Raw genomic sequence first — 27975 nt, forward strand, 5'->3', positions numbered from 1 at the left:
AGAACAGAGTTTGAATGAAAACAACGGAAGTAGAATGTACACAACAGACTTTGAATGAAAACAACGGAATTAGAATGTACAGAACAGAGTTTGAATGAAAAACGGAAGTAGAATGTACAGAACAGAGTTTGAATAAAAACAATGGAATTTGAATCAAAACAACAGAATTGAAATGTACAGAACAGAGTTTGAATGAAAACAACGGAATTAGAATGTACAGAACAGAGTTTGAATGAAAACAAGGGATTTAGAATATACAGAACAGAGTTTGAATGAAAACAACGGAAGTAGAATGTACACAACAGACTTTGAATGAAAACAACGGAATTAGAATGTACAGAACAGAGTTTGAATAAAAAAACAACGGAATTAGAATGAAAACAACTGAATTAGAATGTACAGAACAGAGTTTGAATGAAAACAACGGAATTAGAATGAAAACAACGGAATTAGAATGTACAGAACAGACTTTGAATGAAAACAACGGAATTAGAATGTACAGAACAGAGTTTGAATGAAAAGAACGGAATTAGAATGTACAGAACAGAGTTTGAATAAAAAAACAACGGAATTAGAATGTAGAGAACAGAATTTGAATCAAAACAATGGAATTTGAATCAAAACCACAGAATTAAAATGTACAGAACAGAGTTTGAATGAAAACAACGGAATTAGAATGTACAGAACAGAGTTTGAATGAAAACAAGGGAATTAGAATGTACAGAACATGTCATGATTCGTTGTGTGGCAGGCAGGAGAAGGACCCAAGATGCAGACTCACAGACACGGGGATAAACTTAACGATCACAGTTTTAATGCTGGCTTAAAGGTGAAACACAAAACAGTACTGAACTAAACTGGAAAAACTAAACATGAGATGTACCAGGAACCACGGGGAGAGTAACACACAACATGAGGGAGAACGCGACGCCGAACAGAGGAAGACGCAGACAGAAATACACAGAGGGTTAACGAGGAAAGTGGGAACACACGGGGAACACAGCTGACACAGATAACCATAACGAGACAGGGCGGGGTGAACATAACACTGACGGGAGACGGGCAGAGTCAAACAGGAAGTACACAGAGGTTCAGACAGGAGGAGAGAGCACGGGGAGAACACAGACATAACAGGCTGGGGAAAACATGGAATAAAACACGAAAGGGGACAAGGGCTCATGAATAGAGGGGCACACAGGGGGTGAGAGTCACAAAGGGAAAGCACACAGGGAACAACATAACAGGGCAACTCAGGAAACAGAACCTAAACAGGGAACTGAATACAAAAATACAAGAGAACTAAGAATACTGGGCCAACATGGCCCAGGACCATGACAGAACAGACTTTGAATGAAAACAAGGTGTTACGACTGTGACCGTAATTGTGTGTGAATTTGAGTGTCCAGGTGCTCCTCCGGGATTGGTGCATCTAGGGTGGATGGATCACACCGATTGGCTGACGACTGGGAGGCAGCGGATAAGAAGAGACCGCCAGGGACTGCCAATTCATTCATCCTCGGCCCAACCCAACCGGCAGACCGTTCACTGTGTCATACTATGTTAATGTAAGAGCATGTAGGGGTGGACCGCCTTTTTGGTTGATCAGTTTTCTCCTGTTTTTGTTAGGCAGGGAGGAAAGTGATTGTCGTTTGGTTTAGTTCTTTTTGAGTAGGTAAGTTGCGTTTATTCCTGAGATAGGTTACTTTTGTTTGTTGTTTTGGCCTTGGGTTCACCCTGAAGTTATGATGCTCCCTTCCTTTGTTTAACTGCACCTTGTTGTAAATAAATCACTGTCACAAAATATTAAGTGTGTGACGTGCTGCTTGGGGGTTGGACGGGGATGGATCACCCTTTATGTTGTGGTCTGGCCGCGCCTAGACGGGCCATAACATAATTGGGGGCTCGTTCCGTCTCTTTTCTCGCTTGTTGGTTTGTGGGGTTGGCGTGTCTTGTTCTGGTTAGCGGTTTTATTTTTTGTGTGGGGGTGTGTGTGTGGAAATGGAGTTTTCACTTGACGATTTTGTGAAGGCACCTTCATGGAAAAAAATTGACAAATGTAAGAAAGCGGACCTGCTCATCGTGGCTAACTCTTACGATGTGGAAGTGTCTTACAGTGCTCGCAAGGCAGAGTTGAAGGAAACCCTGGCTGAAAAGCTAGTGGGAAAAGGTGTGCTTTTACCACGGGGAGATGATGCGGAAAGCAAGCCAGTGACAGGCGCAGATGGCACTGCATCTGAAGCGGCTTCTAACGCAGTTGATGCGTCTGCTGCTGGCACGGAGGCTGATCTGGTTTCTGAATCCAGTGAAGGTACGTCCACTGAGGATCTGCGCCTCACGCTCCGCATAAAAGAGGTGGAGACCCGCAATAGGCAGCTGGAAGTGCAAGCTATGCATCTCCGTATCAGGGCTCTTGAGCTTGAAAAGGGCTCAGCGGGTGTTTCCCCAACGTTATCAAGCACAAGTGCTTCCTCTTCTGCTGGTTTTGACATAAGTAAGCATATCAAGTTGGTTCCCCCGTTTCGCGAGTCTGAGGTAGACTCCTATTTTAGTGCATTTGAGCGCATAGCCGCTGCTTTGAAGTGGCCGAAAGAGTTTTGGTCCCTCTTACTCCAATGTAAGCTTGTGGGGAAAGCCCAAGAAGTGTGTTCAAGCCTGTCTATTGAGCAGAGTTTAAACTATGAAACTCTTAAGAAAACTGTGCTGCAGGCGTATGAACTTGTCCCTGAAGCATATCGACAGAAATTTAGGATTCTTAATAAAACTGCTAACCAGACTTTTGTTGAGTTTGCGCGAGAAAAGAATGTGTTGTTTGAGAAATGGTGTTGTTCATGTAAAGTTAAAACCGTGGAAGAGTTGAAAACTCTTATTTTGCTGGAGGAGTTTAAAAGGTGTTTGCCGGAACGCATCGTGACTTATTTAAACGAACAAAAGGTGTCGTCTCTCACTAACGCGGCTCTCCTGGCTGACGAGTTTGTTTTAACACACAAAAGTGCGTTCCGTGCACAGAATTCGTTTCAGGAAAATCTGTCTGAACGAAAAAAGTCACCAGGAGCAGTGCGTAAAAACGTATCACAGTTTAGTGCTAAATCAAACGGTCGAGAATGTTTTTATTGTCACGACTCAGGACATTTGATTGCTGCGTGTCCAGTATTAAAAAGAAAAGAAGCAGACCCACAGACCTCTTAGAGGTTCGAATGAACTTAAAACACCTGAGTTTCCCAATGTGTTCTCAGCTTGTTATAATTCTAGACAAAGGGGAGCAGCAATTTTAATACATAAAAATATTAATTTCACAGTACTCGATACAGTTATAGATCCAGAGGGTAGATTCTTAATCATTAAACTATCTATACGTGATAAAAAGCTATGTATTGCAAGTGTATATGGTCCAAATGTTGATGATCCCTCATTCTTTCACGGTTTTTTCAGTGCACTCTCTGAACACTTAGATGGCACACTTGTTCTTGGAGGTGACCTCAACCTTGGACTAAATGAAGACATGGATAGGCTCAATACAGCGGGAACTCAGCGTAATTGGCAGTCCACAAATATAATCAAACAGTATATGAGCGACTTTGGTCTTTGCGATGCATGGCGCTCCCTTCACCCCACCAGTAAGGAATATACTTTTTTCTCACATGTCCATCACTCCTACTCTCGTCTGGATTATTTTTTAGTCAGCAGCTCACTGCTGAACGACATTTCAGACACTGAGATTCACCCTATAGCTGTCAGCGATCATGGTCCTGTATCTTTAACACTAATGCACAAGAATAATACTACGCCAAGAAAAAACTGTAGATTTAATATATCACTACTTAAAGATGAAGACTTTATTAAATATTTTAAAAAAGAGTGGACTTCATATTTGGACTATAATGACACTCCCGAAACATCAGCTTCTGTTCTATGGGAAGCAGGGAAAGCTGTGATGAGAGGTAAAATAATTTCTTTCTCATCACATAAAAAGAAAAAAGAAAACAAAAATATTCAGGAATTAGAAAAAAACATCAAATCACTAGAAGAAGCCTACGCGTCCCACCAAGATCAGGAAACATTGAACAAAATACGCAAAACAAAACTAGAATTAAATGAGATAATTGATAAAAAAACAAAATTCTTAGTACAAAGACTACGCCTACAAAATTATGAACATGGTAATAAATCCGGTCAATTTCTAGCAAACCAGCTAAAAATAAATAAAGAAAAAACAACTATATGTGTCATGGTCTACGGTGGGTGGCTGGAGTTTCCATTAGGCTCCTGAACTGACCTGGGATCCGCCCCTGGGCAGGGCCAACTCCAGCTCCTGCACACCTGGAGCCTATTGCAGGCTATCAAGCCAGAGGAATTTAAACCACACATCGATGTTCACTCACTGTCAGTTCGTCATCAACCCATGTTGGTAACAGGTCTTGTGTTTCAAATTCTCGCTGTGATTTATCTTACTAACAAAGACTCTTTTGTACTACAGTTGCTGTACACACCCTGGCTCACTCCACCTCCGGACTCGGGATACCTAGTGATCATTTTGGAAATCCCTCTGTGCCTCACCTGCCTGCCCTCCTGCCATCACACTCCATCTGGAGCCCCGGATCTCAGGTCAGCCTTTCCACGCCACTCAGCCTCCCCTGGATCTTCATCATCCCCCTCTCAAACACTCCAGGTCCCTAACTGCAATGTGACTGTTCCCCACTCAGCTCCGTTCCACTTCTCAGGCCTCGTTCCCTCGCCCTAGCCACGTTCCCCTGGGCACGCCACACCAAGGCTCCACGTCTCGTCATTTTCTGTCTTTGCCACGTTTCCCTTTTTTTCCCCCTTGCACTTAACCGTAATAAACTGTTAAATCATCTACTGTCTCCGCTCTGGGTTTCTGCACCTGAGTCCTATTCAGTACCGGCCATCCGTCGCCGTGACAATATGTGCTGTTCAAGATTCATCTGGGAACACATTATATGAACCGATACAAATAAACAACATTTTCAGGGATTTCTATAAAACGTTGTATTCACCACAAATAAACCCATCTAAAAAAGAAATTGATCAGTTTTTGGACAACATAACTCTTCCAAAATTATTGGACACTCAAGCAATGGCACTGGATTCACCACTGACACCAGGTGAACTCCAGGAAGCCCTGATAAGTATGCACAATAATAAGGCTCCAGGTCCAGATGGCTTTCCTGCAGAATTCTACAAAGAATTCTGGTCGATTCTAGCACCAGTTTTCTACAGAACGTTGTTGGAAATTAAAGAAAAGGGCAGACTTCCATCAAATATGAATTCTGCAAACATTAATCTCCTGCTAAAACCAGGCAAAGACCCTGTATATCCCTCAAGCTATCGTCCAATATCCCTTATAAATGTAGACCTTAAAATAATCTGCAAAGCTCTCTCAAAGAGACTGGAGAAAATAACCCCCCTCTTAATTCATCCTGACCAAACTGGTTTCATAAAAGGTAGGCACTCATCAACAAATACACGTAGATTACTTAATTTGATAGACTACTCATACAGTAAAAACCTAGAAACTACAATATTCTCTTTAGACGCAGAAAAAGCATTTGACAGAGTTAACTGGAAATTTCTATTTGCAACTTTACACAAATTTGGTTTTGGATCCTCTTTCATAAACTGGTTAAAAATATTATATAATTCCCCAACAGCTTGTGTTAGAACAAATGACCAGACATCCTCCAGCTTCTGTCTCTTGAGGGGCACCAGGCAGGGAGGCCCACTCTCCCCTTCACTATTTGCAATTTTTATTGAACCACTAGCAGCAGCAATTAGACAGAATTCAGTAATTAAGGGCATAAAATGCAAGAACGTGGAACATAAAATCAGCTTTTATGCGGATGATGTGTTACTCTTTCTCCAAAATTCACAAACCAATATCTCTGGGGTGATTGAATTGATAAACTCTTTTGCAAGAATATCAGATTACTCAATTAACTGGTCAAAATCTACAGTCCTACCGATTAATTGCTCCTTCCATAATTCCTCTTCAACACCACTGCAATCGGGAAATATAAAATATTTAGGTATTAATGTTTCTCCCAAGCTTGCAGATCTAACTAAATTAAACCATATCCCACTTTTAAAGAAGGTAGAAGATGATCTGGCTAGATGGAAATGTCTACCCATATCACTCATGGGAAGGGTTGCCGCTATAAAAATGATGGTCTTACCAAAAATAAATTATTTATTCTCAATGATCCCAACTAAATCGCCACAAGATTGGTTCAGATCTCTAGATTCATGTATGTCCAAATTCCTTTGGAAAAATAAACCCCCACGTATAAGCTTAAAAACACTACAAAAGACCAAGGATAAAGGAGGACTAGAACTGCCTAACTTTCAGCACTACTTCTTAGCCAACAGGCTTCAGTTTATCTCAGGATGGCTAAAACACACCCTCTTAGATGAACCTTGGCTAGATGTAGAACAAGCACTCTGCAATAATCTAGAGATCTCAGACCTACCATTTATCAGCTCAAACATCCAACGACATGAATGCTTTAAAAGCATCAACATCAGCTCTTCTCTGACAGCATGGTGGGAGTTTCTAAAATTGACGGCGTCTTCATTAATCCCATGCAAACGTACACCTATCTGGAACAACCCTGACATATTACAAAACAATAATATGATAAACTTTTCAGATTGGAGTGATAAAGGAATCAAATATTTAGAACATATACTAGAAGGAACAGAATTTATTTCATTTGACGGACTAGTTACACAATATGGGATCAACAAGAAAAGGTTTTTAGAATATCAACAAATTAAATCCATAGTAAAAAAGAAATTTAAACCGGGTCAAGTTGAACTACAAACACCACCAAGTGTGGTTCAATTTCTTACTCTTAAACCCCCCAAATTACTATCCAAAATATACAGAATGCTTTCTAAAACAGATGAATCAATATCACTTCCTATTGCAAAATGGGAAGCGGATTTATCAGTTAACTTAGACCTAAACTTCTGGTCTCAGATTTGCTTAAAAACCTTTCATCTAATTAGAAATCCCAGTCTTCAATTAATTCAATACAAAATATTACATAGAGTACACTATACAGGTCATCGGATGTTCAAGATGGGCTTTACGTCTACCAACAACTGCTCACACTGCCAAACCAATTCACCGGACAATTATATCCACGCTCTTTGGTTCTGTCCACCAGTTCAGAAGTTTTGGCGCGAGATATGTGAAGACTTATCGAAGTGCCTGAAATGTAACATTCCAACTTCCCCCTTAGTGTGTTTGTTGGGCAGCTTAGATAATGTCACTTCAGAAAAGAATATAGCCCATATGGTTTTCACTGCCCTATGCATAGCCAAGAAAACAGTCCTCAAGAACTGGAAAAATAAAAATAATCTTAATTCTAACCAATATAGAAATTATCTATTAGATTACATTAGCCTTGATACAGCCTCTGCCACCACATCAGATCCATTGCTCTGGGCTCCTTTGATCAGCTCCATCACCTAGTGGGGGTGGGGGGTCATAGTTTGGTCCCGCCTTCACTGTTGTGATTGGTGTGGGGGTAGGGACAGGCTTAGGGCGTCGGGGGGTTCCCCGGAGGCATCTTCCTTGGGGGGCTCAACCCGGGGTAGCGGTCATGTCCGGTTGGGGGCTCTGTTGGCTCTCAGGTGACTGTTTCCTCGCGGCTGCGTGCAGCGGGGCTAGGGGAGGGTCTGTGCTGACGGACGTGGGTTACTGACCTGGTAGCCTGGCTGCCCCTGGGTGGGTCCGGGATGGGCGTGAGGTTCTGGGGGCGCTCCGTCTCTGGGCTGGGACCCGGACCGGGCCTCGGGGGCTTGGGTCCTGGTTGGTGTGTTGCCGGGGTTGTGGGCGGGTGGGTGCATGGGGGCCCAGCCCTGGAGCAGGGTGCCGCCGGTGCATCGAGCCACCTGGGGGGCTCTTCAACTGGTGGGGGAGATTGTCACATCTTGCAGGAGCTTTCCTCTCCTCAGGAGCTCCCTCTGCAGGAGGGGGAGATACAGGAGAGGTGGAGGAAGATCTCAGCCTGGGTGTTTATTGTCTTATGTAGTCTGGAAGATGAGTGGATGGTGGGGTGGGTGCAGTTTTCTCTGTGGTGGGGTTGGGTGGACTGTCCCGGGCTCTGTGGGGCCGGGCGGCGCTGCTGCACTGGGCCCCGGTCTGGATGGGCCTGGGCCCCCTTTCCCTGGCGAGTCGCGGAGTATGGGGGTGCCTACTGGGGTCAGCGGGGGAGCTGGCCCCAGGGAGGGGTCACTTGCCCCTCCCTTCCTTCCCTCCCCATCTCCAGCTGCCTCCCTCGTCCCGCTCCACCACAACCACCCACACATGCAGGGCCTTGGAGTAGGGGTATGTCACCAGGGTGCAGAGGAGGCTACCCCCCCCCCCCCCCTCTGTCACCTTCTGGCTGCCTCTGCCTCAATTTTATCCCACAACTTAGACATTCACATTACTCACACTCTCATTACACATACATATAGGATCTTGGGGGTGGACACGATACACGGAGTCCAAAGTACCATCAGGGTGTACACCCCACCCCTGGCATCGTTGCCCACCTCTCAATTTTAAATACACGTAGACATTAAGGGCTAGCAGGAGGGACCATGCACTTACCTGCTGCTCTCTGGCAGGTAGCTCCAAGCCCTCCTGGGTTTTAAATGCACCTTAGAACACACATGCATCAACACTACAATGAGCGGGTGGAGGGAGGTTTGGAGTCTTCTCTCACCCCCATTCTCTGCGACCTGCTGGAGCAGGGGGGCTAGGAGGAGGAGTTGGCCGTCCGACTGCGGTCTGGAGTGTGGAGCCTTCCTGCTGCTGCGGAGTCGGGGCGGTCTGCCTCCCCCCACCGCAGGGAAAAGGGAAACACCACCTGGGTCTGGGTGCAGTTCCCCCCTCCAGGGGCAAGGGCACCTAGACCCGGTTTGTAGAGTACGCTTGGGGAGTGTGATCGTGTGTACAGCGTCTCTTTATGTCTGTCTCCACGTTGGTTGAGTGTGGAGTAAGTGCATATGAGAGCATGAGGGTGGGAATGGATGTTTGTATCTGTGTGTGCCTGTATGTCTGTGTCTATATGTCAGGTTGGGTGTCAGGCGCCACCTCTCTGGGGACATCTCAGGCCCTCCAAGGTTTGGAGGCCTATCTCCCACTACCACCACTTCCCCTGCCAGTGGCGGACCCCCTCAGACATCGGTGCGTTGATGGTTCTTTGTGTCCGGGGATGGGCGTCCAGGTACACACCGGCTCACTCCTTGGCGGCCGCTTATCGGGGCCTGGAGCCTGGGGCTCGCTCGGGCCACTTCGGAGGTGGGGTGCCCCCGGCCTCTCAGCCTGGGGCTCGGTCACTCAGGCGCAGCTGGCTGCCGGCGGAGCTCGCGGACGCGTCACTGCAACTCCCCCTGGCTTCTGCTCCGCGGCTGCTGAGTGAGCCCTCATCTGGGACTCTCCTCAGCTCTTTCCGGGACAGTGGCGCAGCTGCCCCTCTGTTGGTCTTCCTTGGTCTCTTGTGTTCTGGGGGCCTCTGGATGTCTGGAGTTTTGATCTCCTCCACACCTGCTTCATGCCCTGGAGGACGGGGCTGTGGCCCCCCCACACCCTCTAGCAGATTATTACATGAAGGAACCTTTTAAAAAACAAAAAAACAAGCGCGTCCAGGTGTACACACGGGTGATCACAACCACAAACTACACCCTTTTTGGCTCCTACCTCAAAGCACACTGTGTAGCCATAAAGCACACTGCACAATAATGTTTAACATTTAGTATTTACTGTCATATTCCCATATATCATTGTGATGTTGTTTATTCTATTACTCTTGTTCTCTTCTGCTTGCTTTCTTTTTTCTTTCTCAGCAGGTGACCCAGGTGATTGATATATGCATTTTTTTTTCTCTGCCCGTTCTGTTGGTTTTTGTCTTTTGCCCTTCTCCCCCGTCCCTCTTCTCAGCTGTTTCTCTTTCCCTCTTTCTTTCTCCCCTTCTTTCCCCCAGTCAAGTCTGTCCCGTATTCAGTAAGTGAAAATAAAAACAATAAAAGGTGAATCAAATGGACCATTACGGCAAGGCTGGGATGGTCAGTTTGGTAAAGTAAATCCGTTGGGCATCTTTCTTTGCCTTTAGACAACAATTCTGATGGCAAAAGAGCCAAATGGGACAGGCCAAAAAAAAAAAAAAAAAGATGCGAGGGGCACTAAATTCCCCGCAGGCGTGGGTTTGATTAAAACCGCTTGCTCGCCAAAGGTGCACGTGGAGGCCGAACAAAACCCTAAAACTGACGTTGACACGCAGTTTCTACCATTTGTGTCATGTGGCTTTGTTTCGTTGACGGGTGAAGAAAAAGATAAAGTGCCAGTCACGATTCTTAGAGATACGGGTGCGTACCACTCGTTTCTACTAGAGTCTGTGCTGCCTTTGTCTAAAAAAACATCCTGTGGTTCCGACATACTAGTGTGGGGAATAAAAATGAGCGTCACCAAAGCCCCTCTGCATATGGTGCACCTGCACTCGCTGTTAGTGTCGGGCTACGTTAAGGTCGCCGTGCGCCAGCGATTACCAATTGAAGGAGTTTCCTTCATTCTTGGTAATGATCTAGCTGGTGGGCATGTTTTTCCCCCGCCAGAAGTTGTTGATGTTCCTGCCCTTGCTGCTGACTCAAGTTCCACTGCTTCAGAGGTGTTTCCTGCGTGCGCAATTACTCGTGCTCAGGCTCGTAAAATGGGTGAGATTGTGGATTTGTCGGTGTCGTTTATGGCTACACTTGATGAAGACGACTCTTTCGTGTCACCCATTGATTCTGTGAAAATCTCCACCTGTGACATCCCTGAAATGATTCCTGAGGACATTAATCAGAGCTTGAATATTACCAGAGAGCTGTTGATCAAAGCACAGCAGGGTGATCCTTCACTGGTGCCTTGTTTTTCCTCTGTTGTGGACAGAGAGGGATCTAAAGCTCCAGTAAAATATCTCATTGAGAACGGTGTGCTGTTGCGATCTTGGTCTCCTGACTCAACTGATTTTCATCGGGTAAATCAGGTTTTGGTGCCAAAGGAATATAGACTCCAGATTCTCAGTCTCGCGCATGATGCCTGTGTAACGATGTAAAAGAATGGATATGGTTTTGTTGTTGTTAAATTCCTGTTAAACTTGGGATCGCAACCATGGGTTTATTTTAGAACTTTTATTTTGAAAATCCGCAGCAGAAGTCTGCTACTGGTAAACGGGCTACCCCCGGTGTGTTCACACCGAACGCGATGGACGCGAATAGAGCGTCAGGTTTACATGTAAAGTCAATGGAAAGGCGCGATGACGCGCGATTGCGGGTCCCGCGAAAATTCGGAAGCAGATTTGCGTCGCGAAAACGCCAAAACGCGTGAAACGCGCGTCAGTGTAGCGCGTCTGGCGCGTTTGACTCGCGAATAAAACCACGCGCGTGAGTTTTTGTGTTGCATTTTGTGCATACGCGCGTTTCGCGTCTACCGCTCGAGTTGGAAAAATCTGAACTCCAGCGTCAAATCGCGCCGCGACAACCAATCAGGAGCCTGGTGACGTGGCTGTTACCTAGGTCAAAGGGGCAGATCCAGCCAAAGCCTTTCATACTTCAATGGAGGGGAAGGCTAATCAATGCGGTAGCAAACAACTCGGAGCTGTACAACACCAGCTGCTTTCAGTACCGAGACAGGAATAAAAAGGACCGAGCTTGGAGGAAGATATGTGAAGAGATCGGGCAACCTGGTAAGTTCATTCATTTCTCTTTTGAAAGTTTTCACTGACCCGGGGAAGCCGCACAAAAGCTAGCAAGCCACCGCTATTTTCCCACTGACGTACAAATACCGTTCTGCTTTTATGCATGTTATCATTTAGGAATATATTTTATTGTTTATTAATAAACAGCACACAGTGGTCCCGCTGTTCATCCGTCACTGCTTTGCTTTTTCGCTGATTTTTTATTGCACAGTACAGCATTGCATTCTGCAGCCTGATTGACAAATCTCCTGCGCTTGCCAAATTTATCACGTTTGGTTTTGATAACCATCGCGTCCAATAGAAAAAACAGCACAAAAACACCCATAACTATGAGCCTCATTCGGAAATAGACACCTGCACCGTGAGGGAAAAAGGCGCACGAAAGTGGCAGGCAGATGAAGACAAACCGCGGCATATTAATACTTTTACGTTTTGCAATCTACAAAGGTTTGCACTTTGAGAATCAATTGTGAGAACTGTGACCAGGGGCTAGTTATTCTGAGAACCCCTGCAATAAATGAGGGACCACTGTCTACTCTACGATTATTATATCCAACCTGTTAACATTTAATACTGTATTGATAGAACCAACTGATTCTGCAGCAGAGCATCCCCAGTCCCTGAGCTCCTGCTGCTGCACCCACAGATATGTACAGCAAGCACTGATACCTTTTTAGTCGGTGGGATTCCCTTGTGATCACCTTTACTAAATATCTACAACCAATCTGATTATATCCTGTTATTGTTTTTGTTTTTTTTCAATGTTGAAATTAAAATCTAGTAGCAGCCTTCTCATTTCTTTGTGTTTTGTGCTGTTTTACAGGCCCACAGAGGAGGACGGCTCCGAGGCAGATGAGGGACGGGTCCCAGGACGGTCCATCGGCGGTGGAGCTGGCCATCCTGGAGTCCCTGAAGAGGCCACACCAGTCTCCAATGGAGCATTTCCTCCTCAGCCTTGTTCCTGCTCTGGAGAGCAGCTGGTCCTTTTTATTCCTGTCTCTCTGTAAATACTTATATTTTATATATTTATGTTTAATGTTTTTCTGTTTGAGACTTTTAATATTATTTCAAATAAATGTTTATAATGACTAATGTCTCAGTTCTACTACACAGCAAATGTTGGCACACGACTTGACACATGTAGAATTTATTTCATATTATACTAATGACAAAATATACTGATACAGTGGGATGCAGAAGTTTGGGCAACCTTGTTAATAGACATTATTTTCCTGTATAAATTGTTGGTTGTTACAATAAAAAATGTCAGTTAAATATCATACAGGAGACACACACAGTGATATTTGAGAAGTGAAAAGAAGTTTACTGGATTTACAGAAAGTGTGCAATAATTGTTTAAACAAAATCAAGCAGGTGCATCAATTTGGGCACCACAAAAAAGAAATGAAATGAATATTTAGTGTATATCAATGTGTGTGTCTCCTATATGATATATGGGGTGCCTTTGTCTGGATGTGCTTCCCATCCAGAGCTGCACAGCACAGAGGAAAGTTCCAGCGCTCCTGGAATCCCTCTGTGATGGACCGCCAGTCTCCAGGTGAAGGCACAGCCATGAAGTCGTCCACTAGACAGTCCCAGATGGACGTCGCTGCCTGGGGGGTGATCTGGCTCACCGTGGACACACCGACTCTGAAACTGAACGCGATGGTCCTGAAGGAGTCCGCGGTGACAAGGAACCTGGACAAAATTGTTCAAAATCAGTATTATGTGTACTGCAGTTACAAAATACATTATTCAAATTCCAAAATACTTTTGTGATGTCAGATATAAATCACAAAACATGAATCTTACATAAAACCTTTTGTAATTATAAGGATAATTACAAAATGTATATTAGATAATATCTAAAACAGTTGTGTTTTGTTTTAACTTTAACATATCATAATTTGATTGGTAGCAACTTTCACAACTACAGTGAGCCAATCACTCACAATTCCTAAACATGTCAATCAGGTAGGAATGAAGTAAGACATTAATAGAAATAAAGAGTTGTATGTTGACATGTAGCCCTTTCCTTGCTTAAATCATTAATATTTTTGAAAAATTAATCTGTGATAAGACATAGCTTATCAAGATAGAACCATGTAACTAGAGATGAACCAAACTGTTCACAGTTTTATCTAACTCTGTTTTAATAAAGGCTGGTGACCCCTGCTATAGAGTCTGACAGCTGCAGGGATTATATACAAATATTCAACTATCCCAGAATCAAACCAGGTCTAAATAAAAAGGAGTGAGTATCACTACAAGGTTAACTCAGTGGTCCTAATGCTACAGTTTGATATCAGCAAACACCGAGCGCATACATTGATGTGACACCACAGCCATGCTATCATGCAAACACTGATAACAGCATAAATCGAATTAAATCGGGGCTTGATGAGAGCTTCTGAGTATCACTAGAAATATTATAAAGAGTCGTCTCTGTACCACAGTTTGCTTTCAGTAAACACCGACAGCATTCACTGTTAGCATAGCACATCCATGTTAGCAGTGTATAACTGGATGGATTAGCATATTAGCACAGATATCAATAAAGGACTACCGTATTAAATAGTTTTACTAACCTCAGGCAGACGGACAGGCGCTCTGCAGGTGGGATTGAGCGCCTGTAGTTGGTGTCTAGGCGGGCGATGCTGGGACCGACGAGGGAAAGCAGGTCCTCAAACTGGCCGACGGTGATAGCGCTGGAATCGGCCGTCATCCAGGCGCAGCTCCTGGAGCAAGTGGTGAAACTCACCAAAATGCTCATGCCTCTGGAGGACCTGATGGACCCAGGTACGGCGAGGACGTCTTTTACGCTGCTGCTCTGCTCTCCACAGTACATAGAGAAGGGAGACTCTCTCTTCAAGCGCTAGCTCGATAGCTGCCATCTTGCAAAACCAGGTCTGGCACAACTCCCTCCCACATTCCTCCCACATTTCCGGTTCACGCGCGTCAAAATATTTTGACGCGCGATGGATTTTTCTTGGACACGCGTTGAGACGCGAATGTACACGCGTCAAATTAGGGGCGTTTGGGGCGTTTTATTCGCGTCTCATCGCGTTCGGTGTTCACACACCGTAACGGTGTGAACACACCGAATATGATATTTTGACCGCGTGAACCGGAAATGTGGGAGGAATGTGGGAGGGAGTTGTGCCAGACCGGTATCTTTGCAAGATGGCAGCTATCGAGCTAGCGCTTGAAGAGAGAGTCTCCCTTCTCTATGTACTGTGGAGAGCAGAGCAGCAGCGTAAAAGACGTCCTCGCCGTACCTGGGTCCATCAGGTCCTCCAGAGGCATGAGCAGTTTGGTGAGTTTCACCATTTGCTCCAGGAGCTGCGCCTGGATGACGGCCGATTCCAGCGCTATCACCGTCGGCCAGTTTGAGGACCTGCTTTCCCTCGTCGGTCCCAGCATCGCCCGCCTAGACACCAACTACAGGCGCTCAATCCCACCTGCAGAGCGCCTGTCCGTCTGCCTGAGGTTAGTAAAACTATTTAATACGGTAGTCCTTTATTGATATCTGTGCTAATATGCTAATCCATCCAGTTATACACTGCTAACATGGATGTGCTATGCTAACAGTGAATGCTGTCGGTGTTTACTGAAAGCAAACTGTGGTACAGAGACGACTCTTTATAATATTTCTAGTGATACTCAGAAGGTCTCATCAAGTCCCGATTTAATTCGATTTATGCTGTTATCAGTGTTTGCAATGATAGCATGGCTGTGGTGTCACATCAATGTATGCGCTCGGTGTTTGCTGATATCAAACGCATTAGGACCACTGAGTTAACCTTTGTAGTGATACTCACTCCTTTTTATTTAGACCTGGTTTGATTCTGGGATAGTTGAATATTTGTATATAATCCCTGCAGCTGTCAGACTCTATAGCAGGGGTCACAGCCTTTATTAAAACAGAGTTAGATAAAACTGAACAGTTTGGTTCATCTCTAGTTACATGGTTCTATCTTGATAAGCTGTCTTATCACAGATTAATTTTTCAAAAATATTAATGATTTAAGCAAGGAAAGGGCTACATGTCAACACACAACTCTTTATTTCTATTAATGTCTTACTTCATTCCTACCTGATTGACATGTTTAGGAATTGTGAGTGATTGGCTCACTGTAGTGGCAAAAGTTGCTACCAATCAAATTATGATATGTTAAAGTTAAAACAAAACACAACTGTTTTAGATATTATCTAATATACATTTTGTAATTATCCTTATAATTACAAAAGGTTTTATGTAAGATTTAAGTTTTGTGATTTAAATCTGACATCACAAAAGTATTTTGGAATTTGAATAATGTATTTTGTAACTGCAGTACACATAATACTGATTTTGAACAATTTTGTCCAGGTTCCTTGTCACCGGGGACTCCTTCAGGACCATCGCGTTCAGTTTCAGAGTCAGTGTGTCCACGGTGAGCCAGATCACCCCCCAGGCAGCGACGTCCATCTGGGACTGTCTAGTGGACGACTTCATGGCTGTGCCTTCACCTGGAGACTGGCGGTCCATCACAGAGGGATTCCAGGAGCGCTGGAACTTTCCTCTGTGCTGTGCAGCTCTGGATGGGAAGCACGTCCACACAAAGGCACCCCATATATCATATAGGAGACACACACATTGATATACACTAAATATTTATTTCATTTCTTTTTTGTGGTGCCCAAATTGATGCACCTGCTTGATTTTGTTTAAATAATTATTGCACACTTTCTGTAAATCCAGTGAACTTCTTTTCACTTCTCAAATATCACTGTGTGTGTCTCCTGTATGATATTTAACTGACATTTTTTATTGTAACAACCAACGATTTATACAGGAAAATAATGTCTATTAACAAGGTTGCCCAAACTTCTGCATCCCACTGTATCAGTATATTTTGTCATTAGTTTAATATGAAATAAATTCTACATGTGTCAAGTCGTGTGCCAACATTTGCTGTGTAGTAGAACTGAGACATTAGTCATTATAAACATTTATTTGAAATAATATTAAAAGTCTCAAACAGAAAAACATTAAACATAAATATATAAAATATAAGAATTTACAGAGAGACAGGAATAAAAAGGACCAGCTGCTCTCCAGAGCAGGAACAAGGCTGAGGAGGAAATGCTCCATTGGAGACTGGTGTGGCCTCTTCAGGGACTCCAGGATGGCCAGCTCCACCGCCGATGGACCGTCCTGGGACCCGTCCCTCATCTGCCTCGGAGCCGTCCTCCTCTGTGGGCCTGTAAAACAGCACAAAACACAAAGAAATGAGAAGGCTGCTACTAGATTTTAATTTCAACATTGAAGAAAAAAAAAAAACAATAACAGGATATAATCAGATTGGTTGTAGATATTTAGTAAAGGTGATCACAAGGGAATCCCACCGACTAAAAAGGTATCAGTGCTTGCTGTACATATCTGTGGGTGCAGCAGCAGGAGCTCAGGGACTGGGGATGCTCTGCTGCAGAATCAGTTGGTTCTATCAATACAGTATTAAATGTTAACAGGTTGGATATAATAATCGTAGAGTAGACAGTGGTCCCTCGTTTATTGCAGGGGTTCTCAGAATAACTAGCCCCTGGTCACAGTTCTCACAATTGATTCTCAAAGTGCAAACCTTTGTAGATTGCAAAACGTAAAAGTATTATTATGCCGCGGTTTGTCTTCATCTGCCCGCCACTTTCGTGCGCCTTTTTCCCTCACGGTGCAGGTGTCTATTTCCGAATGAGGCTCATAGTTATGGGTGTTTTTGTGCTGTTTTTTCTATTGGACGCGATGGTTATCAAAACCAAACGTGATAAATTTGGCAAGCGCAGGAGATTTGTCAATCAGGCTGCAGAATGCAATGCTGTACTGTGCAATAAAAAATCAGCGAAAAAGCAAAGCAGTGACGGATGAACAGCGGGACCACTGTGTGCTGTTTATTAATAAACAATAAAATATATTCCTAAATGACAACATGCATAAAAGCAGAACGGTATTTGTACGTCAGTGGGAAAATAGCGGTGGCTTGCTAGCTTTTGTGCGGCTTCCCCGGGTCAGTGAAAACTTTCAAAAGAGAAATGAATGAACTTACCAGGTTGCCCGATCTCTTCACATATCTTCCTCCAAGCTCGGTCCTTTTTATTCCTGTCTCGGTACTGAAAGCAGCTGGTGTTGTACAGCTCCGAGTTGTTTGCTACCGCATTGATTAGCCTTCCCCTCCATTGAAGTATGAAAGGCTTTGGCTGGATCTGCCCCTTTGACCTAGGTAACAGCCACGTCACCAGGCTCCTGATTGGTTGTCGCGGCGCGATTTGACGCTGGAGTTCAGATTTTTCCAACTCGAGCGGTAGACGCGAAACGCGCGTATGCACAAAATGCAACACAAAAACTCACGCGCGTGGTTTTATTCGCGAGTCAAACGCGCCAGACGCGCTACACTGACGCGCGTTTCACGCGTTTTGGCGTTTTCGCGACGCAAATCTGCTTCCGAATTTTCGCGGGACCCGCAATCGCGCGTCATCGCGCCTTTCCATTGACTTTACATGTAAACCTGACGCTCTATTCGCGTCCATCGCGTTCGGTGTGAACACACCGTTAGCCTATCGTTAGTAGCAATGAAGCTTTCGCTGTGGTAAGTTCCTCTCCGTCCGCTCTCACAGAGCATGAGTTTAAAACATATTTGAAAATCCTCATTGAAGCTAATATGACAGTGCACTAACTGCATGAACTGCCCATACGGTAGTATTTGAGTAGATTTCAGGTTTATGACCGTGTTTTGCAGTTAATAGATTAGACGGTAAGAAAAATGGACACGTGGAGCTAGCGGCTAACAGCTAGAGGAGGCTGTCGTGTCTAATAATTTTGAAACTTCTCTCAATAGTTTGGGCGGAATCCTGTTGCTGAAACCCATGGTTATTCATGTCCCATGTTATTGCAGGTATGTGTACTTTGAAACATGTATATGGTTGAGCTGCAGGCTAATTCTGTTTAAGACATATTGCTTATTAAGTTTGCCCAGTAGATGGCAGCATTGTTCCATTTACTATTGTACGTAAAAGGGAATTTTGGCTTTGGTTTATTTATATTTACATGAATGTGCATTTAAGTGAATAAATTTTTCTTTTGTTATCTAAACCACAACGCAGTAATGTTTCTATTTTATTTTCCGTGATAAGTATTGTTGCCATTTTATTTTTCAATCAATATTTGTTTTTATTTATTTGGGAAAACTAAGAGTTCCACTATACGATCATAAGCCTATAGTTAGTAGCAATTAAGCTTTCGCTGTGTTTGGGCGGAATCCTGTTGCTGAAACCCATGGTTATTCATGTCCCATGTTATTGCAGGGGAATAAATCACGCCTGAGCTCTACCCACTTCGAGTCCAGAGAGTTTTATTCACACAGCGCTGGAAAGAGAAGCTGACCAGGGGTTACACCTGCTTAGCTGGACATCTTGGGGTCAAAAAGACGTATCACCGTGTATTACGTAACTTCTTTTGGCCTGGACTAAAATCAGATGTGGTGAAATATTGTCGCTCGTGTCATACATGCCAGGTAGTGGGAAAGCCAAATAAACCGATTCCGCCAGCGCCTCTTCACCCGATTCCAGCGCTGGGTGAGCCGTTTGAGAGAGTTCTGTTGGACTGTGTGGGCCCGTTGCCAAAAACAAAATCAGGTCACCAGTACATGTTAACGGTAATGTGCGCTGCCACTCGTTTTCCAGAGGCAATTCCATTACGTACATTAAAGGCAAAGAACGTTGTGAAAGCCCTCACGAAATTCTTTTCAACTTTTGGGTTACCCAGGGTTGTTCAAACTGATCAGGGAACAAACTTTATGTCAAAGGTGTTTGCCCAGGTTTTGAAGGAGTTAAAAGTTACACATCAAACGTCCAGCCCTTATCACCCAGAGAGTCAAGGTGCACTGGAACGATTTCATCAAACCCTAAAAACCATGTTGCGCAAATACTGCCTTGAATCAGGTAAAGACTGGGATGAGGGACTTCCGCTTTTGCTTTTTGCTGTTAGAGAAACCACTCAGGAATCCCTTGGATTTAGTCCGGCTGACCTCGTTTTTGGACACACTGTGCGCGGTCCCCTGCGACTGCTTAAAGAAAAGTGGTTATCCGAGTCGCAGCGAGCCGAACATAACGTGTTAGATTATGTTTGCAGTTTTAGAGAGCGTCTTTTCCGTGCATGTCAGTTGGCCCGTGACAATTTGGAACAAACACAAAGCAACATGAAAGCCCGGTATGACAAAAAGACGGCGGTCTGACATTTTGCTCCTGGTGAAAAAGTTCTGGTGTTGCTTCCTTTAGTTGGGTCTAGCCTCCATGCTCAGTTTTCTGGTCCCTATGAGGTGGACAAAAGGATAAGTGACACTAGCTATGCAGTAAAAACCCCAGATCGAAAGAGAAAACTGAGGGTTTGCCACGTTAACATGCTTAAACGCTATGTTTCCAGAGAGGATGCGGCAGCTGAAAAAACCTCTCCCGTAGCGCCTGTCTCTGTGTGTTCGGCACCATTGTATGTTTTGCAAGATGATGACTTGAATGACAAGAGCAGTTGTATGCCGTTGGCCCGTTTGCGAAACTCAGAAGTGTTAGAGAACTTAGAATCTTTCCTGTCGCATCTGTCAGATTCCGCCCGCAAAGATATCCTTGATCTGATTGAAGCTAATTTGCTGCTTTTCTCTGACCATCCGCGGCAGACGTCTGTGCTCTTTCATGATATCGTTGTGGAAGTTGATAAGCCAATAAAGCAACATGCTTATCGAGTAAATCCAACCAAGCGGATTTTAATGCAACAGGAAGTCGAATACCTGGTTAAACATGGGTTAGCTGAGCCCAGTAACAGTGCATGGAGTTCACCCTGTATTTTGGTGCCTAAACCAGATGACACCCCACGTTTCTGTACCGATTTCAGAAAGGTTAATGCAGTCACAAAACCGGATTCTTTCCCTCTCCCCAGAATGGAGGACTGCATTGATCGTGTCGGCTCAGCTACATACGTCACTAAATTAGATCTGTTAAAAGGGTATTGGCAAGTCCCGTTAACCCCCAGAGCTTCTGAAGTCTCCGCATTTGTAACTCCAGATCATTTCCTCCAATACACTGTAATGCCCTTTGGGTTGCGAAACGCACCTGCAACATTTCAACGTCTGATGCAGAAGGTGTTGTTTGGAGTGAGAAACTGTGAGGCATACTTGGATGACATTGTCATTTATTCTCCAACATGGTCAGAACATCTGGAAACGCTCTCTGAGGTGTTCAGACGTTTTTGTCAATCTTCTCTCACATTAAACCTCTCTAAGTGTGAGTTTGGTAAAGCCACCATTACTTATTTAGGGAAACAGGTCGGACAGGGGCAAGTACGCCCTATTGCTGCAAAAGTACAGGCCATTGTTGATTTTCCTGTCCCGCAGACAAAAAGAGCTCTGCGTCGTTTTCTAGGAATGGCCGGTTTTTATCGAGGGTTTTGCAGAAATTTTTCTGATGTGGTTAGTCCCCTAACTGATCTTGTTAGCCCCTTAAAGCCTTTTATTTGGTCTCCAGCATGTCAGGTGGCATTCGAATCTGCCAAAGCATTGTTGTGCAGTGCACCAGTGCTAGCTGCGCCGAATTTTGAGCGCCCTTTTAAACTAGAAGTTGATGCCAGCTCGTGTGGCGCAGGCGCTGTTCTGTTACAGGAAGATGATCACGGCGTAGATCATCCCGTCTGCTACTTTTCAAAAAAGTTTAACAGACACCAGACCCATTATAGCACCATTGAAAAAGAGGCTCTTGCCTTACTCCTTGCGTTACAGCATTTTGAGGTCTATGTCGGGTCAAGTGTGCTGCCTGTGCAGGTGTTTACCGATCACAACCCACTGGTGTTTCTTTCCCAAATGCGCAACTCCAATCAAAGACTTATGCGCTGGTCCTTGTTATTGCAAGATTTTAACTTGGAGATCAGTTACAAGAAAGGGAAAGATAACGTATTGGCTGACACCCTGTCTAGAGCACTTTCTCCTTGAATTAAACATTTTGGGGGTAATGTTAATTCTTGGGAAAGGGGGTGTTACGACTGTGACCGTAATTGTGTGTGAATTTGAGTGTCCAGGTGCTCCTCCGGGATTGGTGCATCTAGGGTGGATGGATCACACCGATTGGCTGACGACTGGGAGGCAGCGGATAAGAAGAGACCGCCAGGGACTGCCAATTCATTCATCCTCGGCCCAACCCAACCGGCAGACCGTTCACTGTGTCATACTATGTTAATGTAAGAGCATGTAGGGGTGGACCGCCTTTTTGGTTGATCAGTTTTCTCCTGTTTTTGTTAGGCAGGGAGGAAAGTGATTGTCGTTTGGTTTAGTTCTTTTTGAGTAGGTAAGTTGCGTTTATTCCTGAGATAGGTTACTTTTGTTTGTTGTTTTGGCCTTGGGTTCACCCTGAAGTTATGATGCTCCCTTCCTTTGTTTAACTGCACCTTGTTGTAAATAAATCACTGTCACAAAATATTAAGTGTGTGACGTGCTGCTTGGGGGTTGGACGGGGATGGATCACCCTTTATGTTGTGGTCTGGCCGCGCCTAGACGGGCCATAATTAGAATGTACAGAACAGAGTTTGAATGAAAACAACGGAATTAGAATGTACAGAACAGAGTTTGAATGAAAACAATGGAATTAGAATCAAAACAACAGAATTGAAATGTACAGAACAGAGTTTGAATGAAAACAACGGAATTAGAATGTACAGAACAGAGTTTGCACCATGGCAAAAGGTAGGCACGGATTTATTTCATCTGGATGGCAAGGACTATATTTTGGTGATTGACTACTATTCTAATTATCCAGAAGTGGCACAGCTTTCCAGTACATCAGCACAGTCAGTCATCACACACATGAAGGGCTTTTTTGCCAGACATGGAATTCCACAGTGTGTCATCAGTGACAATGGTCCACAATATGACTGTAGAGAATTTAGTGACTTTGCAAAACAATATGGATTTCAACATATCACCTCTAGTCCCTTGTATCCCCAAGCGAGAGGACAGGCAGAAAAAGGAGTCCAAATAGTAAAGAGATTGTTCAAAAAAGCAAGAGACAGTAAGACCGACCCTTACCTGGCTCTGCTAAGCTACAGAGCTTCATCCCTGGAGTGTGGGGCATCACCTGCTGAGCTACTCATGCATCGCAAGCTCCGCACCACACTTCCACACATTTCCAAGGAAAATGACAATGCACATGACGACAAGCTGACCGACAAAAGGATGAAACTCAAGCACAGACAGAAAATGAACTATGACCCACCCCATGCAGCAGACTGTGACAGCACTGAGCAGCTCCTTCAGTGGGAGACTGCAGCACCCACGGTGTGGGACGGAGAGATTTCGCAGGTCTTTCCTCCCCACTGCTGTCAGACTCCATAATAAAGACTTTAACTGATCAAGCACACACATCCATACATATGCAATAATACTAAGTGCAATAATCCTTTCTGTCATCGTTGTATTTTTACTCAGTTGTATATAGTATTTGTATTTGTATTCTATTTTTTATCTTATTGTATATTTATTTTATTTTATTCTACTGTATATAGTATTTTATTCTATTCTGTACAGTTGTGTACTGTATTTATTCTTATTGTATTCTAATTCTTGCCTCATAACTTTTGCACTGTCCACTTCCTGCTGTGACAAAACAAATTTCCCACGTGTGGGACTAATAAAGGTTATCTTATCTTATCTTATGACAAAACTGCAAGGCGTCTGGAACCGCTTCAGGAAAGAGATGTTGTGAGGATTGCAGGTCCAGATTTCTGGGACAAAAAAGCAACAGTTCTCAGTGAAGTAGGGCCCAGATCGTTTGCTGTTCAGACAGAGAATGGACAAGTGTTAAGAAGAAACCGGAGAAGTCTGTTAAAGACACAGGATGTTAAACATCAGGACACAGAGACTGGAACTGAACAACGAGGTGCTAACCCTGTTGAGCACCACAGTGAGCCTCCTTCACCTTCCCCAATGTCTGAGATACTGAGAAGGTCTACCAGACCTAAGAAACCTACAGAGAGGCTCATAGAACAAGTGTGAACTGTTGTGGTAAAGAATTGCTAAAAAAAACCAAACAAAATAATAATAATAATAAATCACAGGTAAATAACGGATAATAATTCATTTAGAATAGTAATTGTTCACCGACGTGTTTTTTTCCCGTTTTATATACTTCCAAAAAGAAAACCTAACTTCTGCCATTCAATGCTGAACAAATTTAAACTTTTTAAAATTATGCAAAATGCAAAACGCTTAGCCGTGTCTCTGATAAAACCTCTGTAATTTCAGAGGTATTGTTCATGTGTTGATTGTTGATTGTATTGTTCATTGTTGATTAATGGTTTTCTTTCGTTTTTGATGTACTGCAGAATATTTTTATAAAATCCCAGGCCAGGAAAATCACCTTTATGTTTTTCTGTGTTTTATCCTCAGCTACTTTGACACAAAGGCATCTGCTGTGATGCTCACACCTTTGATAAAGTCTTGCGTGTGTCAGCTTCCTTTTTATAGATACAAAAATATGTAAATGTACTGATCTGAATTATAATATTTCTGGCTGTCAAAATTTCCCAGATTCAAATCGAATTGAATCGAATTAAATCGAATCGTGGATCAAATCGATTCGGGACCTTGTGAATCGGCATTGAATCGATTCTAGAAATCAGTGATGATACCCAGCCCTAGAGTACTATGCTGCTGGTAGCTTCGCTGTCAAATACAAAACGGGCTTTTGAAGTTTGGAGGCTGTGGTGGCATAATTAATTTGGAGGCAGTGGCTTAATTAGTGACAAAACTGATTACCCCAGATTAAGTATGACACGTGGATATACTCGATACATTATGCTTAACTGTATCGAGTTGGTTAATGCCTCGTCTCACAGCAGGCTTCTCCAGCCGAGCTACAGCAACGGGCTCAGCGGTGTCGTTCTAGAGCTGGCAACCGGAAGCTGTGATCAGCTGATCGAGGAGGAGCTGTAGAAGAGGTGAGCCATCTTCCCCCGGCAGACAGGTTGATACACTTTGATAACGCTTTGACGAGTGGGATAAGGGAAAAATCATCCTGATATCCCGGTGTCATTTGAAGGCATAGAGGATTTTAAGACGGACAACTGGTGACAGTTGCGAAGGGAGCTATCTAAAGGACTCGTTTGAATTTCTTCATCAGATCTGACTGAGGAATATGCCAGCTTTTACGTCAGACAGAGCCTCTAATATCAGCACAAAGAACGGAAAAAAATGCTAAGAGCGTGGATTTAGATCATAATATGAAACAAGCGTAACCTAGATATATGCCTAAGTCCGGAAGATATGCGATGTAAGAAAGTATGTAGTCCTTAATGTGCGGAAGGTGTACAACATCAGCAGTAAATGTAAACAAACAGCTATTCAAGCTAGTTGAACTTAGCCGACTGGAGGTTAGCTTTCTAATGCTAGTACATATAGCTAACATAAGGTAGCACAGCGAAGGTAAATCGAGCAAAATAAGCCTGTAGTCGGAAATATAAACGATATTTAATCGTAGTTTAACTGTCTACAGCGCATGACATGTTTATAGTATCCAAGTAGGCATTTGTTAGCCTATCTGCTAACGTTAGCTAATTCTTATTTCCATTGCAGATGAAAATGACATTAAAACTAGCTCATTAAACGAGGAACAGAGAAGACACTTTGCAATATTAACACCACGGGTGTTTGACATCTTCTTTCTTGTGAGAAAGACTCTTTCAGGATCGTTATAATGCAGCAGTAGTTAATGTTGATACCCAGTGTGAGTTGAGCTAAATGCCTGAAAAGAGTAGGACGTCTGGATGAACGAAACCGCTTCGAGACTTCACGAGGCTTTACATTTACACCAACAAGCGTTTTTTTTTAACCTCTGTTTTCTATTCTTATTCGTGGCTCTATGATGAGAGAGTTTTTCATTTTCTACTTTTGACAGGAACGTTGCTTTGTGAGTTTGAGTCGTTGGGCATCTCAGCGGCAAAGTTGCCGTCAAAGACTTTTCACTATTCAGAGTTTTTGGCTTTGAATCCAAGTGTGGAAGGAAGCTTCACCTCTGCGCAGTGGCTTATGCCGACTGAAATCACAAATAGCTACGTAGACAAATATTAATTGTAGTTGTGCTGTATATATTTTTTGCAGACTATTCAAAGCATTGTTTTAAAAAATTGTATGTGTTTGAGGCGATAAGCCTCTCGGCAGTGATTTGGTTGTTAGTGGTCTCCCCTCCCCCAGTGTTCAGACTGACTCTTTTGGAGCTGTGGGCACTGTTTGTCGGGCTTCCCCTTGTTTTTTAGACGGCAGAAAGGCCGTAGACTCAAATCGCTGTCCCGGGACTCCTAACCTCTTTAAGAGTGGATGTAATGGAACTGATGTTTGCCGAGTGGGAGGATGGGGAGAGGTTCTCCTTTGAAGACTCGGACCGATTCGAAGAAGACTCTCTCTGCTCCTTCATCTCGGAGGCCGAGAGCCTCTGTCAGAACTGGAGGGGATGGAGGAAGCAGTCTGCTGGACCCAACTCCCCCACTGTCAAGATTAAAGGTCGGAGAGGGACACACACACACACACACACACACACACACACACACACACACACACACACACACACACAATGTGCTTCCATTCATTATACATACTTGAAAATGTACTATAGCAGTATTACCTGTTGCTGCTGGGAAACGCATTTGATGCTATGATATCTTATAATATAAACTATACTGTTAATTAATCATGCAAATTAATTTTTGAAGCAGAAACAAAACTGTGGAGTAATTTTTAAAACCTGTTAATTCAGTTGATATTTTATCATATAGAAGAAAAGCAGTCTGTCAGTTCCACTTTGCACTGTCAGATTAAAGTAAACATTTTGATTAGACTTTTAAAATACAATTACAAGAAAAGGTTTGTTATCACTAAGCACCAAGATGTTATTGCTGATCGGTCATGAAATTTGAATCTGACAATCTGATATTAGATTGTAATAATATAGTCTGATTAAACTAATAGCGCACAGAAAGTTCCAAATGTCTTTGAAAATGCTGAAAAAATTCTGTTAAATCAGTTCTGATTTTGCTAAATGTCCTGCTTTCAGGAAAGGATTCAATTACTTTTTTCTCGCATTACTATCTATATATTTACTATCTATATATTTTGTAATAAAATAGTCATACAGATGGCAGGGTTCTTCCTCCATGGAGAAGTTTTATTGACCTGCTTAGACTTTTTTTAGTAAGCACCAAACAAATGCATGAGCAAAATGCTAACATGTGAGAACAAATTCAAACACTCTGTCGTGTTTAATATCAAACAGCAGTTAACAAGCAGCATAGAAACTTAAATATAATGTCTTCAGTTTCCAGCTGTCAGCTCTCCTCTCACACCAACCCACTATATTTTACAGAGGCACTGCGTGAGCCACATCAGGAGCAATGTTTTTGTTTTGAATGGTTCTGACGTCTATGCTGTTCATGGTCTGAATGTGGAATTGTTCTCAGTTGTAGTCTTAGCTCTCCTTGTTTTAGCTGTAGTTTTTTAAAGGGTTGCCAGCACTCACATATGACACCTTTGCATTGTGTGCTGCAGTTAAGCACCAGCAGAAGTCTAAACTGTGCTTGTCTTGTATCTGAGGAAGTGATGACACTGTGGATAAACTTTTTTGTCCAAAAGTAATACTACACAAATGCTGGATATTAAGACAAATGAGGAAAAAAAGTCAAATTTATTTATATAGCACATTTAAAACAACAACAGTTGACCAAGGTGCTGTACATTTAAGATAATCAAGAGATAAAAATAGCAAAACAAGATTTAAGAAAAAGAAGTATAAAATGAGAAGATTTGAGTAAAATATAAGACAAATAAAAGTAGTACAAACTTGAAAGTGTCCCTTCACAGCAGAGGTCCTGATGTGAAAGGGCAGTTTGTTCCACAATTTAGGAGCAGTTACAGCAAAGGCCCAGTCTGCTCTGTGCTTTAATCTGGACCTAGGGACAGCCAGGAGCATATGAACGGCAGACCTCAGTGATCTTGCAGGAGTGTACCAATTTAAGCGATCAGAAAGCTATGAGGGGACTAACCCGTGCAACGCCTTAAAAACGAATAATAAAATCTTAAAATCAATTTGAAAACTAACTGGTAGCTAGTGTAAGGATGCTAGTATGGTCTCGCTTGCGTGTGCCAGTCAGTGCTGCAGCTTTTTGGACCAACTG

General features: G+C 43.4%; 3 protein-coding genes and 1 long non-coding RNA gene across 5 annotated transcripts in view; 3 read left to right on the forward strand and 1 right to left on the reverse strand.

The window, feature by feature from the left end:
* The first annotated feature begins 11240 nt into the window (after positions 1-11240).
* LOC146685392 (uncharacterized) lies at positions 11241-13130 on the forward strand. The gene is made up of 2 exons (XR_014916839.1): positions 11241-11732; positions 12568-13130. It is a non-coding gene; the product is annotated as an uncharacterized LOC146685392 (long non-coding RNA).
* Positions 12876-14668, reverse strand: LOC146685393 (uncharacterized). Its single transcript, XM_085442116.1, has 2 exons — positions 14333-14668; positions 12876-13442 (listed from the first exon to the last, which is right to left on the reverse strand). Exons 1-2 carry the CDS (start codon positions 14590-14592, stop codon positions 13172-13174), a joined length of 531 nt encoding a protein of 176 aa, XP_085298242.1. The 5' UTR covers positions 14593-14668; the 3' UTR covers positions 12876-13171.
* A 224-nt stretch (positions 14669-14892) lies between these two features.
* Positions 14893-17291, forward strand: LOC146685394 (uncharacterized). The gene is made up of 2 exons (XM_085442088.1): positions 14893-15233; positions 16117-17291. Exons 1-2 carry the CDS (start codon positions 14974-14976, stop codon positions 16385-16387), a joined length of 531 nt encoding a protein of 176 aa, XP_085298214.1. The 5' UTR covers positions 14893-14973; the 3' UTR covers positions 16388-17291.
* A 7452-nt stretch (positions 17292-24743) lies between these two features.
* zswim8 (zinc finger, SWIM-type containing 8) overlaps positions 24744-27975 on the forward strand; it is a 70121-nt gene continuing 66889 nt past the window's right edge. Inside the window, exons 1-2 of one of the 2 annotated variants that reach the window (XM_085442610.1) lie at positions 24744-24776; positions 26065-26308. In XM_085442610.1, coding sequence (XP_085298736.1) covers positions 26131-26308 — 178 coding nt within the window. In that variant the 5' untranslated portion in view covers positions 24744-24776; positions 26065-26130. Of the gene's footprint in view, positions 26309-27975 lie in introns of both variants that reach the window. The other variant, XM_085442609.1, reaches the window with a different exon arrangement.

Source organism: Copadichromis virginalis, linkage group LG19 (genome assembly GCF_057382275.1).
Source record: "Copadichromis virginalis isolate Kocher_CV1m ecotype Utaka linkage group LG19, C_Virginalis_male_GT1.1, whole genome shotgun sequence".
NCBI classification, from domain to species: domain Eukaryota; kingdom Metazoa; phylum Chordata; class Actinopteri; order Cichliformes; family Cichlidae; genus Copadichromis; species Copadichromis virginalis.